This window comes from Panthera leo, chromosome C1 (genome assembly GCF_018350215.1).
Source record: "Panthera leo isolate Ple1 chromosome C1, P.leo_Ple1_pat1.1, whole genome shotgun sequence".
Classification (NCBI taxonomy): domain Eukaryota; kingdom Metazoa; phylum Chordata; class Mammalia; order Carnivora; family Felidae; genus Panthera; species Panthera leo.
The window spans coordinates 158,330,516-158,342,630 of NC_056686.1; the positions used below are offsets into that span (position 1 = coordinate 158,330,516).

A 12,115-nucleotide genomic window follows, 5' to 3' on the forward strand; every position below is an offset into this window, starting at 1 on the left:
TTTTGAAGGCTCTGAACAACCCTGTGAAATCATCAAGATCTTAGAGTACCTGTCTTAAGAAAAGCCACCTCTGTCTTACAGGTTTTCAGAAATATACCCATGACAACCAGTTTAGTGTCCTCAAAATACTGGGCCTCAAATGTTAATTTTGAGAAATGGAATACTTTGGCAAGTAGGTAACACCATTGTGGATCAGTAGGAGGTGTGATTATGGAATAATGGCACTGATCTCCTGTGTGGCCTGTAATTGCCCCTGAAGGTATATCCAAAAGAGAAGCTCCAAAAGTAGATGCCCCTGAGGATTAGCTGAGGCCATCCCCACACAAGCAGTGCTCAGCTTTTCCACGTGCCCCCTTTCTGTGAGAGCCCCCTGCCAGCCACTCGATGTGTATTAGTTGAGCTTCAAAATAGTCTCCTTTTCTCCAGTTTTCTTTGCCCTCCTTCTCTCATTTTCTTGTCTTTCTTCTGCTTCATTACCAGTGGTATCAGTAGGATTTGCTTAGACTTTCTGGTGGTTCTTAGGTTGAAGCAACTGACCCCTTTCCTAAAAGCTAGACATTTTAAATTACAGGTACAGTTTGGGGAGCATTGCCTTGGAATACCAAAGACTTTCGTTCTGGCGATGGAGTTAGAATAGCCCAAGCATGATCTTAGCTATGTCTCTGCCACATAAGGATATTGCTTGCACTAGGTGATGTTTAAAGAATGCTTTTGAGTCCACAGACAGCTAGAAGTACTCATCAGAACCTATATTATCACCCCCTATTGCTGGTGTCTTTTTCGGCCTCAAAAAGGTGTGTGAGTTGTTTGCAAGCCCATAAACGGCTCTAGAGGCCCCTGGTAGGCCTACGTTGTAATTATCCTTTATGTTTGTGGTAACCTTATTTCATGTGTATTTTTTCCCCTGGTAGTATTCTCTGATGGATCTGCTCTCTAAAATGGTGGTCGGACAGCCCCACTTTGTGCGCTGCATTAAACCCAATGATGACCGAGAGGCCCTGAAGTTCTCCCGAGAGAGTGTGCTGGCCCAGCTCCGCTCCACAGGGATCCTGGAGACAGTCAGCATCCGCAGGCAGGGGTATTCCCACCGCATCCTCTTTGAAGAGTTTGTGAAAAGGTCAGGCCAGCATCTCGGGATATACATTATGTTAAACATGGCCGTGCTGTGGCTATCCCTGTCCCCTGGGATTGCTGCTTCTGCCTGTTTGCCTCCTAACATATAATTGGCTAGTTACCAGCTGCCATTTACTTGTTTAACTGTTGCATTTTTATCGTGCTTCAACTGAATTGCAGTGGTCTGGAGGACAGAGTAAGCAGCCTCTGATCACTTTAAAAAAGTTAAAATGTCCATAGATATTTGTATGTTACATATATCGTTAGATTTTAAAACCTCCAGATACTGAATTGGTAGGATACAAGTATTCCTCCACAAGTGGGTCAAGATCCTAGTAGATGTGAATACACCCAGGCACCCAATCATCTCACATGCTAAAACAATGGCATAATATAATAGGATGACTAACATTTACATAGCACTTAGAATGTCCTAGATATATAATCTCATTTGTTCTGTAGAACAACCCTGTAAGCTATGCTGTTATTCTTCCCATATTATGGATGAGGAAATTGAGGCACAGAAATGTAAGTGACTTTCCCAAGGTCCCATGAGTAAATAGTAGAACAGAAATCTGTAGAACAGAAATTTGAACCCATGCAGTCTTTGGCATCCACACGTTTAAACTCCTCAGTCCCCTGGATTCAGGCAGTGTGTATTGAAATAAATTGCTTTGGAGCTTTTTAGACCCAGAAATTGACTTTACTTAGGAGTGAAAGCCTCTTCTTTTCTTTTTTTAATGCTTATTTATTTTTGAGAGAGAGAGAGCGCGCGCACGCGCGCGTGCACTCACACACACACACACACATGCACACACACACATACACACACACGCACACACAGGAGCGTGCCCAAGTGAGTGTGGGGGAGGGGCAGAGACAGAGGGAGGCACAGAATCCGAAATAGGCTCCAGGCACCGAGCTGTCAGAAGCCAACGTGGGGCTCGAACCCATGAGCAGTGAGATCATGACCTGAGCTGAAGTCAGACGCTTAACTGACTGAACCTCCCAAACCTCTTCTTTTCTATACAACGGCCATGGGGATGCATTGTGTTTTATGGGATTATGGGTAGAATTTTTACAAAACTTTCTGTGAGGAAATAGAGGGCAACAATAACAAAAAGCCACCTGTGAGGTGCACTGCTAGCTGAGGACACCCAGAGAGGAAAATTAAAACCCATTATAAAATCTGCACCCCGTCAGTCATCTGTAGTTTCTTTTTACCTCCTTTCTGAAACTTATGCCCAAGGTCATTTTTCCAACTTTTTCTCTGGGAAGAATGGATCCTAATATGGTATCTTGCTTCTTTGAGTCTTCCAAATGCCACTGCATTTCATGGAGAAGAAAAGGCAAAAAAATTCCTTGCAATGAGAGGTTTTAAATTAAAAATAATGAAATGGTTTTTTAAAAAGAAGTGTCTTTGAACTCCTTTTTCCTCTTAAATTTGGAGGTGGAACAAGAAAAAAAAAAGACTATTTTAGCACATGAATGTGACTAGTCAAGTATTTTTAGCCACTAACTGTGGAATACATAAAAATATTTAAGAAAACAGGTCAAATGCTAAACAGATTGGCACTTCTTTGTTCGTAATCAGAAAGCCATTAGGCAAGTATGAACAAGAATTTCAAAATGTCAGTAAATCTGAGGGTATCAAAGATTTCTGAGCCAGCAAGTTAATTGGTATTTTGATCCTTTTGAGCAATTTAACAACAAAATGGATGAGTTAGCAGTTTCTTCCTTGATGTTATGCAACAAATAGGTGCGCCTCTTATCTTCCTGCTCAGGAGTGCTGTTTTGTAAACTCTTAGCAGGAAATGCAGACAAAACAATCAAAGGCAGGGAACAGAGTCATTCAAGGTATATCGGGTGGAGATAAATAAAAGATAAAGACTTGTTTAATGTTACTCTTTACCGTTTTGTATTTTCTGGCATTTGGGACTGAATCTTGAAAGACTGTGTTTGGGGGATTATGTTGTCGGGTTCCAGAATGGGGAAAGACTTCCCCAAGTCACCCAAATCTGCCACTTGGCCAAACCTAAAATACTTCCTCACCCCATCATCCTTTTCTGGCAAAACTTGCAAGTGTCCTTCCTATTTTCCATTCATGGAGCCTTGGAGGAGAGAGGTCGTTCTAAACACCTTCTCATCAGTGGGGCCAGGTGGGTTGGAAGTATTTATTCTAGGATAGATATGAGAGAAGTCACCTGGCAATGCTGGGCAGGTAGCTGAAGCCTTTTGAAGTCATACTATTGAGGGCCAGCACAGTAATGACTGTGAATGTTTATTGGCTTCATGGTCATTGGTCCCTGAAGCATGGTCCAGGAGAAAGTGTCTACTGGGGCAAACGTATAGGACAGCATGTGTTGGGATGTGTTCTGGCAAATGTCTGTAAGATAGGACTGCACATTCAATTCAAAGTCTCATCATTCATTTATTAGACTATTGCAACAAATAGTGCAATTTAGTAATGAGATCAGAGTTCTAATCTACTTGTGAATATAGTTATTTGGCAAGTCACTTGACATTTCTGTAAAAGATATTTCCTTGTCTGCGTGAGAAGCAGGAATACATAGAACCCACATCCTGAAGATTTTGAGAGATTGCATGCAGATTCCTTGGCTTTACTTGGCCTCTGAGTCTTCCAGAAATGCCTGCTTCCCACACTCAGGCTTACAGGAGGTGTTATGGAACCAGACTGGATCACTGGCAGAAAAACCAAGTGGCACTCGGAGATCTTGGTGGATCGGAGTTTTATTTTACACTGGCGGGCTCAGAGGAGATCCTTCTCCAGAGATCTGAGCCCTGAATGCAAGTGGGAGGGGTAGTTTATAACGTCATCTTGCGCATTCATGGTGGTTTTTGCGTGTGCAGCAAACAGAGCAGGAAGAACCCGGAAGAGGAGTCTCTAACTAGAGTTTATGTTAGTCCCATCAGCCATCTTATGGTGCACAACTTTCCTTATTTTCCCAACAGAGGGAGAACTGTATGTCCCCGGACTCAATTCATAATAGTTGTTAAATCAACGTCTGTTAAGCAGAATGACATTTACTCCCCTGACTCAGGACATCGCAGTTTTACACCCTATGATACAGGGAATTTCCACCTAAGAAAGCTTACTTATCTTTCATGTGGAATTTTGTATGTTGCAATCCTAGGACTATTTGAGATCTCCCTAATGTACATAACACCTTCAATTTTCTTTAAGACCTTCCCTGTCAGTAGTTTACTATTTCTCATTATTCTCTTCCTATGTTTTCCCTTTGTAATTAATATGAGGTCAATGAAGTATTGTAAACTTGTAGAATTTCCTGGCAGTGACAGAAAGAATATACAGTTACACAGAAGAATTTGAGTCTAGATGTATGGCTTAATGCAACTGATACTAGTTTTTCATAATCGTTGAGAGTGGGGGTGATCCTCTCAGCAGCTGCAGAAACACACATATATTATTTCCAACAAACTATGCTGTTATTGAAAGTATTTTTTATTTGGAACTTAGTTCCTTCAGAACTAAGCACACAATTATTTTATTTGACTTCTGGGAACACCCAGTTTGACCACCTTTTCTATTAGACTTGGCCCTGAATTAATCTTAGCTATTTCTGAAAATTAACACATGTACATGACAAAAATTTACCAACTTTGAGGCCAGTTTTTAAGTGGAAGTTCAGATTTAGGTTCTAAAAATGAGTCCTTGAAATGTTTGTGACAAAAGAGCATTCTTAGGAATGTAACATCCCAAGGAGTTGGGTAATGAGTGATCTTTAAAAGGAACCACAGTTATTAGGACCTTTATATTGGTTCTGATGTGACTTTTTTGTAAATGAGTTACCTGATTTTATAATTACTTTCCAAGTAGTAGCAGAATCACTAGCAGCTACTGAGAAGCCTTATGAATGCCAAGGATTATGGACACAATTGTCACTCCTGAACATTTATGAAGAATCAAGGATGCCCTCATGAAAAAATGTCTCCTAAAAGGTCATTTATGCACCTCCGCCTTTATGTATATATCCACATCTCTAATAGAATGCCTGGCACAGAGTAGGTACTCAAAAAATGTGGAACAAATTATTCTAAACCCCCATCCCCTCAGCGAAGGTGCTTTATTGTTACCACTATTATTTACATATACTCTAAAGGAAATGACGTAACAAAACTCCTCACTGAAGGCATCTCCAGAGTTGGCAAATTGACTTTTTTTTGGATTCTAGATCTGGATCCTTTGAGATCCAGATATTTTTGTCAGTAGAGGGTCCGGAGTGACTCTATAGACATCCAGACGCTTTTAAATTTGACCTTGATTTTCAAGTCTTTCATATTTGGACTTCAGCCTTTGACTTTGTACTCCTTTTGGCTCTTTCCCAAGTAGTTCCTGGATGAATCCAAGTGGTGGATATACATGTCCCATTAGCCACTCACCTACAGGGCTTCTTAGATCCTGGCCATGAATATATCCTCCCTGTTATCAAGAGAAAATGTATAATGAGGACCTACCTATATGGCAAGTTCTGTACAAGGTGCTGAGAACACAGAGAAGGCGCATTCTTGTCTTTAGCATCCTTGGGTTAATAGGAAACATGTACTAGATGGATTACAAAAGAACATGTGACACAGGACATCCTAAATATATATTTTCTCCTTTTGACTACTTCCTGCCATACTTTTCAGAATGCGAATGGTAGTCTCTCAGCTGAATTTTTGCCTAGCCTCCAAATGTGTCTTCCCAACCCCAGCCTGTTTATTGGACATAATTCCTTACACTGCCACTAGTTATGTTGCTAAAAATATAAAGATAATCATGTCATTCTTGTGAATAAAACTGGTCTGCTCCTCATTGCCTACAGAATAGAACCCAAAGCCTTCAGCTCAGCAGGCAAGGCTTCTTATAATACACCAACCAACTATTCTCATTTTTTCCCCCACCATTCTCTCTTACACACCCTAGACTACCATCAGTCTAACCTTGGACCCTCCAGGCCCATACACAATGCTGGCCCTTACACCTCCTATTTTCTCTGGTGGAAAGTCTTTACCTGGTCACCTCCTCCCCACCTTTTAATCTCTAGCCCAGTCACCTTCCCTCTGAAGCTTCCTTGTATTAAGATGCCAATAACCTCCTCAGTACTGCCAAATCACAACAATAAAAAAAAAAATATCTCCAGATATTGCCACATGTGCCCTGGGGGCAAAACTGCCCAAATTGAAAACTACTGACAAAAATTTGTTCCTCGCAAAAAGAGATTAACATGTGAGCTATTTTTAATCTTAGCTTACGTGTTCAGTGATGTCACCAGGGTCCTGAACGCCTTCTGACCTCCTTTCATTCCTTTTTACCATCTTTACTGTGTGGGTTGGCATATAGTTTTATGGGGCTGCTGTCTCTCTAGACATCATGTCTTCATTCAAAGGAAGAAAGGGACAAGATGAATGACTAAGCCAGCCACATTTGCCCAACTTTTATTAGGAAAGAAAACGTTTTCCCAGAAGCCATTTCACAAACTTCTCATTAGCCTGAACAGACTTGTGTGATCATTTTTCACAACAGAGAGAGGCTTAGAAAGTAGGGAACAGGACTGGGGCTAGGAAGATTGTAACCCAAAGGAAAACTAGTGTTCTTTCAGCCAGGAAGAAGTGGGAATGGAATGAGAGAGACATTAATTATGCTTGTCACAGAAAAGAAATCTAATGTTTACTAATTGAAGGAGGGAGTGACTGAATGACTAAGGGGCTGAGTTGAATTTGGATACTTTTAGTTCCCCACAACCCACCCATTCCTCATTTGCTACCCAGCTTCTTCCTTAAGATTGTAGTTTAAGGATTAGCAAGTACAGAAGTACCTGATTAGAAACAGGCAAGACACCGAGAACCCTTTAATTCCATTGCCATGGAAAGGTGTGTTTGCAGTTTTAAGCCTGCAACAAATGTTAGCTCTTGCAAAATGAACTGAGTATCATCATTTATCACATGAGCTAATTCAGTTTCAGAAAACAACCCATGAGGACGTAGAATCCCAGTGGGCAATGGCCATGCTGTGGGAACAGTGTAGGAAGAAATGGCAAAGGAAAATAACAAGAAAGATGTTTGAAGGGAGACAGTGTCGATGCAGTTGAGAAGGGCTGCCTCTCTGGACCTTTGGATTGGCTGCCCAGCCTACTCGATGAAAATCAGTGGCTGAATTAAAACTGTGTCCCTGCTGGGAGGTTCCTTAAAACAAATTTAGTGGGACTATGTTATGTTAATGATAATGATGAAGCAGAAAAAACAAATAAGAATGTAGAAAATAATGAATGAGAAGGAGAGAAAGTGGAAGAGGAGAGGAGAATGTGAGGAGATGGGGCACAGAGATGGGATGTCTAGCCCCAGCTGCGGCCCTGGCTCCTCAGCCCAGGCACATTGCCTTCACAGCCTTGGCATCCCCCTAACGTGGTGCCCTAGGACACCTCTGCCCAGTCCATCAGCCGACCCACAGTTGAACTCTTACCCATCCCTGTTCTAACGTGCTCTGTTTGATTCATAGTAAATATCTGCCCACCCCTGAGCACCATGGTTTAGGGGTGACTCGGAGGAAAGATTGCTAGCTATTTTTCATATACATTTGGGTCAGGGAAGAGAAAACTATATTTTTGTCAAAGAAAGGGAAGGAGGACAGGAGAGAGAGGTATTTATTGACCACCTGCTGATGACAGGCTTCATGCTAGTGCTTTACAAACATCATCTCACTTAACACTGGTAATAGCCCCCCAAATACATGAAATTATTTGTTTTACAAATGAGGAAATTGGCTCAAAATCACACAGGTAATGTGTTGTAAAGTCAGGCTATGAAATAAGAGTCTACCTGATTCCAAAGTCTGTCTTCAAAATATGTAAATGAGACAGTTGAACACCACCCAAGTAATCACTATGAAATCAGTCTGTAGAATTAAAAAAATAATAATAATAATTTTATCAGTTGTAAAATAGAATAATTAGTTTAGACTTTAACTTTCTGGGGGCACTCAGTTAGGCATCTGACTCTTGGTTTGGGCTCAGGGTCATGATCTCACAGTTTGTGAGTCTGAGCCCCACATCAGGCTCTGCACCTCTCTTTATGGCCCTCTCATGCTCTCTCTCTCTCAAAAATAAATAAACTTTAATAAATAAAAAGGATAAATTTTTAAAAAATAAAATTTAACTTTCTGTTACAAATTAATTTGCGAATAAACTCAGCCTTAATCTTCAATTCCCAGTGTCTTTTTTTTTTTTTTAGGAGGCCTCCTATTTAAAGCTTATGAGGAGGCAGCAACAGCATCAGCAACATTTATCAAGCGCCTATTTTTTAAATATATATTTATTTTGAGAGAGAGCATGTGCACAAATGCGGGAGGGGCAAAGAGAGAGGGGGAGAGATAATCCTAAGCAGGCTTCGCACTCAACGCAGAGCCTGATGGGGGGCTCAATCCCACAGCGGTGAGATCATGACATGAGCTGAAATCAAGAGTCAGTTGACTAACTGACTGAGCTACCCAGGCACCCTGTTAAGCACCTACTGTGTGTGCTGAGTGCTATCGTAATACTGAATTAGAAGGAATTTACAATCTCAGGACTTCCACAATCTAATAGCACAGATCAACATGACTTGTCATCCCACAGCCCAAATTTAGGAGTCTTCCTAAGGATGTAATGGATATAATGGCTTTTTTTTTTTTTTTTTTTTTTTTTTGTAGCAGATGGTGGCCAGCTGTTCTGTCTTTACTGAAGGCCATACATGAAGGAAAAAAAATTAAAATAAAGGAACTTATGGTAAATATAAGAAAGAACTTAAAAAACTAAATCTGGATTTTCATACACGCTAAAGGGAAATGGGCAATTGGGGGTAATTATCAAATTATCCAAGCCAGAATAGCTCAGTTCCCTCCATTATCAACCTAAGAGAAAATTATTTATATGGGTTGAATTGTTCAGATAATTGTCCTGTATTTTGGATATCTGAGTAGACAGTCTGGGTGGTCACTGATGTTGATTGAGGATCCCTCAAGGAATATTTTTAAATAGGAAAAGGGTTGATACTTTTTGCTGTCTGATTGGGAACGAATCTAGTTAGATGGAAGTGATAGTAGTCAAATTTGTAGTTTACAGAATTCTTTGACGAGGATATAGGTACATTGTAATTAAACCATAATAATTTTTACTGATGTTTAAAATTAACTTTTAATTGCAAAAATAATGTGTGAATACTTTTCGTCTAAAATTTTTAAAAGTTACATATGAGGCTAAAGTCTTTCTCTCTGCATCTTGAATTTTCAGTGTCCTGCATGCACCATGGCCCCTCTCTAGGGAGTTACCGTCATTCTTTTGGTAGTGTTATCCTTTCAGAATACATACATACATGCATACACAACACAGAGGGGGAAGAAAGAGAGATCAAGAAAGGGGCAAAAAACCCCACGTTTTTAGCTTAACTTGAATCACTTATTTCATACTATTTGGCACCTTCCTTTTCTGTTTAACAATATGTATCAGAGATAAGTCTATGTTGTTTCATAGCTCCAGTGCATTCCTTTTTAATTCCATCATTAAAATTGGTAATATTCATTTAGCCATTCTTCTACTGGTGGATATTGACATTGTGTCCAATTGCTTGCCAGCAGTGCTCAAACAATCCTATATATTTAACCTGTAGGAGAATTTCTTTAGGGTAGATTTTGAGCAATTAATTGACCTTTCCAAGGGAGAGCGATGTGCTCCACAAAGCCATTTCGTCCTAACGAAGAGAAAGGATGAGAAGAAACATGAGAGCCAGTTTCTTTCCTCAGATAGATTGTGTCGCTGGAGGCAAGTCACTTCACTTCCCTGGGATTCTGTTTCTCTAATAAGTCAGTGGTTCTTCAACTTTGTCATGCATGAGAATCTCCTGAGGCCTTGTTAAGACACAGCTTGCTAAGTTTTTGATTAGTAGGGGGCTGTGTGTGCAAGTTTCCAGGTGATGCTGATACTCCTGGTCAGGAGACGACTCTGAGAGCCAGTCACTGTTCAGGTATGTTGAGGAGAACATCCTGTGAAAGACATGGTAGTGGAAATTCCAAGAGCCCCAAACAGACTACCTAGAGAAATTTAATTGTTCCAGTTTGTCCACATATGATGATAACCCATGATTCGCCACAGTAATAGTATTGTACTGATGATACACATCAGTTTTTAAATCACAGAGTCAATTCTTTAGGCCAAGAGACAACTCAACATTGCATCTTTGCTGTGGGCCTTCCAGTTCAAGTACATAGCTAAAACTAGAATTTCTTTGGCAATATTCTTGACCTGTCAATCCACTTCCCATTGAACAGTTCCGGGGTCTAGGAATTATCTCTTTGACTCCTGAGGCAACCTATTTTGTGTTTTTAGATGTCTGATCACAACCTTGTCCTTACTAACCTTGACCAAATACATCTTTCAGAAGCTTCTATGCATCCGTCCCAGTTCTACACTCTGGGCTTTAGAAAACAAATCAGCTCCTTTTCTAATTGATAACAGTGTTCCCCCGAGTCAGCAGTTCTCAAATCCTACAGTGCATCAAAATAGCCACAGGACCTTATTAAAATTTAGATTCCTGAGCCCCAGCTGTAGAGATTCTGATTCTGTGTCCAGAGTATGGCCTGGGAATAAACATCTTTTATGAAATCTCCAAGTAGATCTGCTGCCCGTAGTCTGACATTGTTTAAGAGACTAACGGGGTTCAGGACATGCTACCACAAAATCTGACGTCTTGGCATATTAATATTACAAGCTGAAGGAACTTGAGAAATGGCATGAGCAGGAAGGATTTTTTGCCCTTTCTCTGAAGCAGGTCATATAACCGTCATGTGAGAGGTGCCTTCCCTTTACCAAGAGGAAACAAGTATCCTTATCTCTGAAAACAGTGGACACAGAGAGGGATCTCTATGACCCCAGTTTCCCACACTTTGCTCATACTCTTTGTCTTACCTCTTTCCATGACTCTTCAAGCTTCATCAAATCTAGCATAAAAACACTCATATTTGATTTCTTTAGGTCTTCTTTCCTTATGAAAGCTCCTGTGTCATGTAAACCTTCTATTAAATAAATGTGTGTGCTTTTTCTTGCTAATGTGCATTTCGTCTAATTTTTAGATCTAGCCAGAGACTCAAGTGTCTAGGAAAACTTTTTTCCTTTCTTATAAGATCGAGTTAAGCCTTTTTGTCTAAGCTCAATGCTTCAACAGCTCCTCATATGACATGGCTTGAGTTCCCTCACTATCCTGCTTACTAAGGGCTATCTGCCAAAATACACTACAAAATATACCCATTAACACCCACCCCCATCCTGACTTACTATAGTACTCATCCCTACCCAAACTGATGTTCTTTATATACTTGTTTAGTATTTGCCTCCCCAACTAGAATATAAGCTTCATGAGGGCAGGGAAATTGTCTATCTTGCTCACTCATAATATTCCAGCACTTCTATCAGTACCTGGCAATCAGTTGATCCTAAATAAAGTTTTATTTAATGAACAAATGAGTAGAATGGGAAAGAAAAGCCATTTCAATTCAGAAAGTGAAACTACAGAGAATGAATGACCCATCCCAAGGGAGAGTATTTGCTTAAGGTTTTTAGAAAAAAGGAGAATAAAAATGTTTGTATAATTAACCTTTTTTTTTTTTTTTTTTTTTTTTTTTTTTTTAAATCTCACTATGGACTTAAAGCCCTGGAAAATATTCTTTTAGTAGTACAGATGTTTTGCATGCCTTTGGGTACATAACTCAAACTGGAAGGATGAGTCAAAGCAGGCAGGGCTCATTATGGTTTGGGATTTCAAAAGCATCTTTAAAAGAAGCAGATCCTTTCCAAACATGTAAAAATGCAGAAGCAGAATGACCAAGATGAGAAGTGCAAATTTTAAATGTCAGGTGTAACAAAAATGTAAGCAATCTCCAATGCTTATATTATTTTTATCTAATATGGATAACTCTTAGCTGGCTTGTTCGTGCTCTTTCTCTCTCCTCTCC

General features: G+C 40.1%; 1 protein-coding gene across 1 annotated transcript in view; it reads left to right on the top strand.

Annotated features, from left to right (window-relative positions):
• The window catches only part of MYO3B (myosin IIIB), a 226,165-nt gene that overhangs the window by 63,007 nt on the left and 151,043 nt on the right, over window positions 1-12,115 (top strand). Inside the window, exon 14 of the mRNA XM_042949071.1 lies at window positions 912-1,117. Within this exon, the coding sequence (XP_042805005.1) occupies window positions 912-1,117 (206 nt within the window). The remainder of the gene's footprint in view (window positions 1-911; window positions 1,118-12,115) is intronic.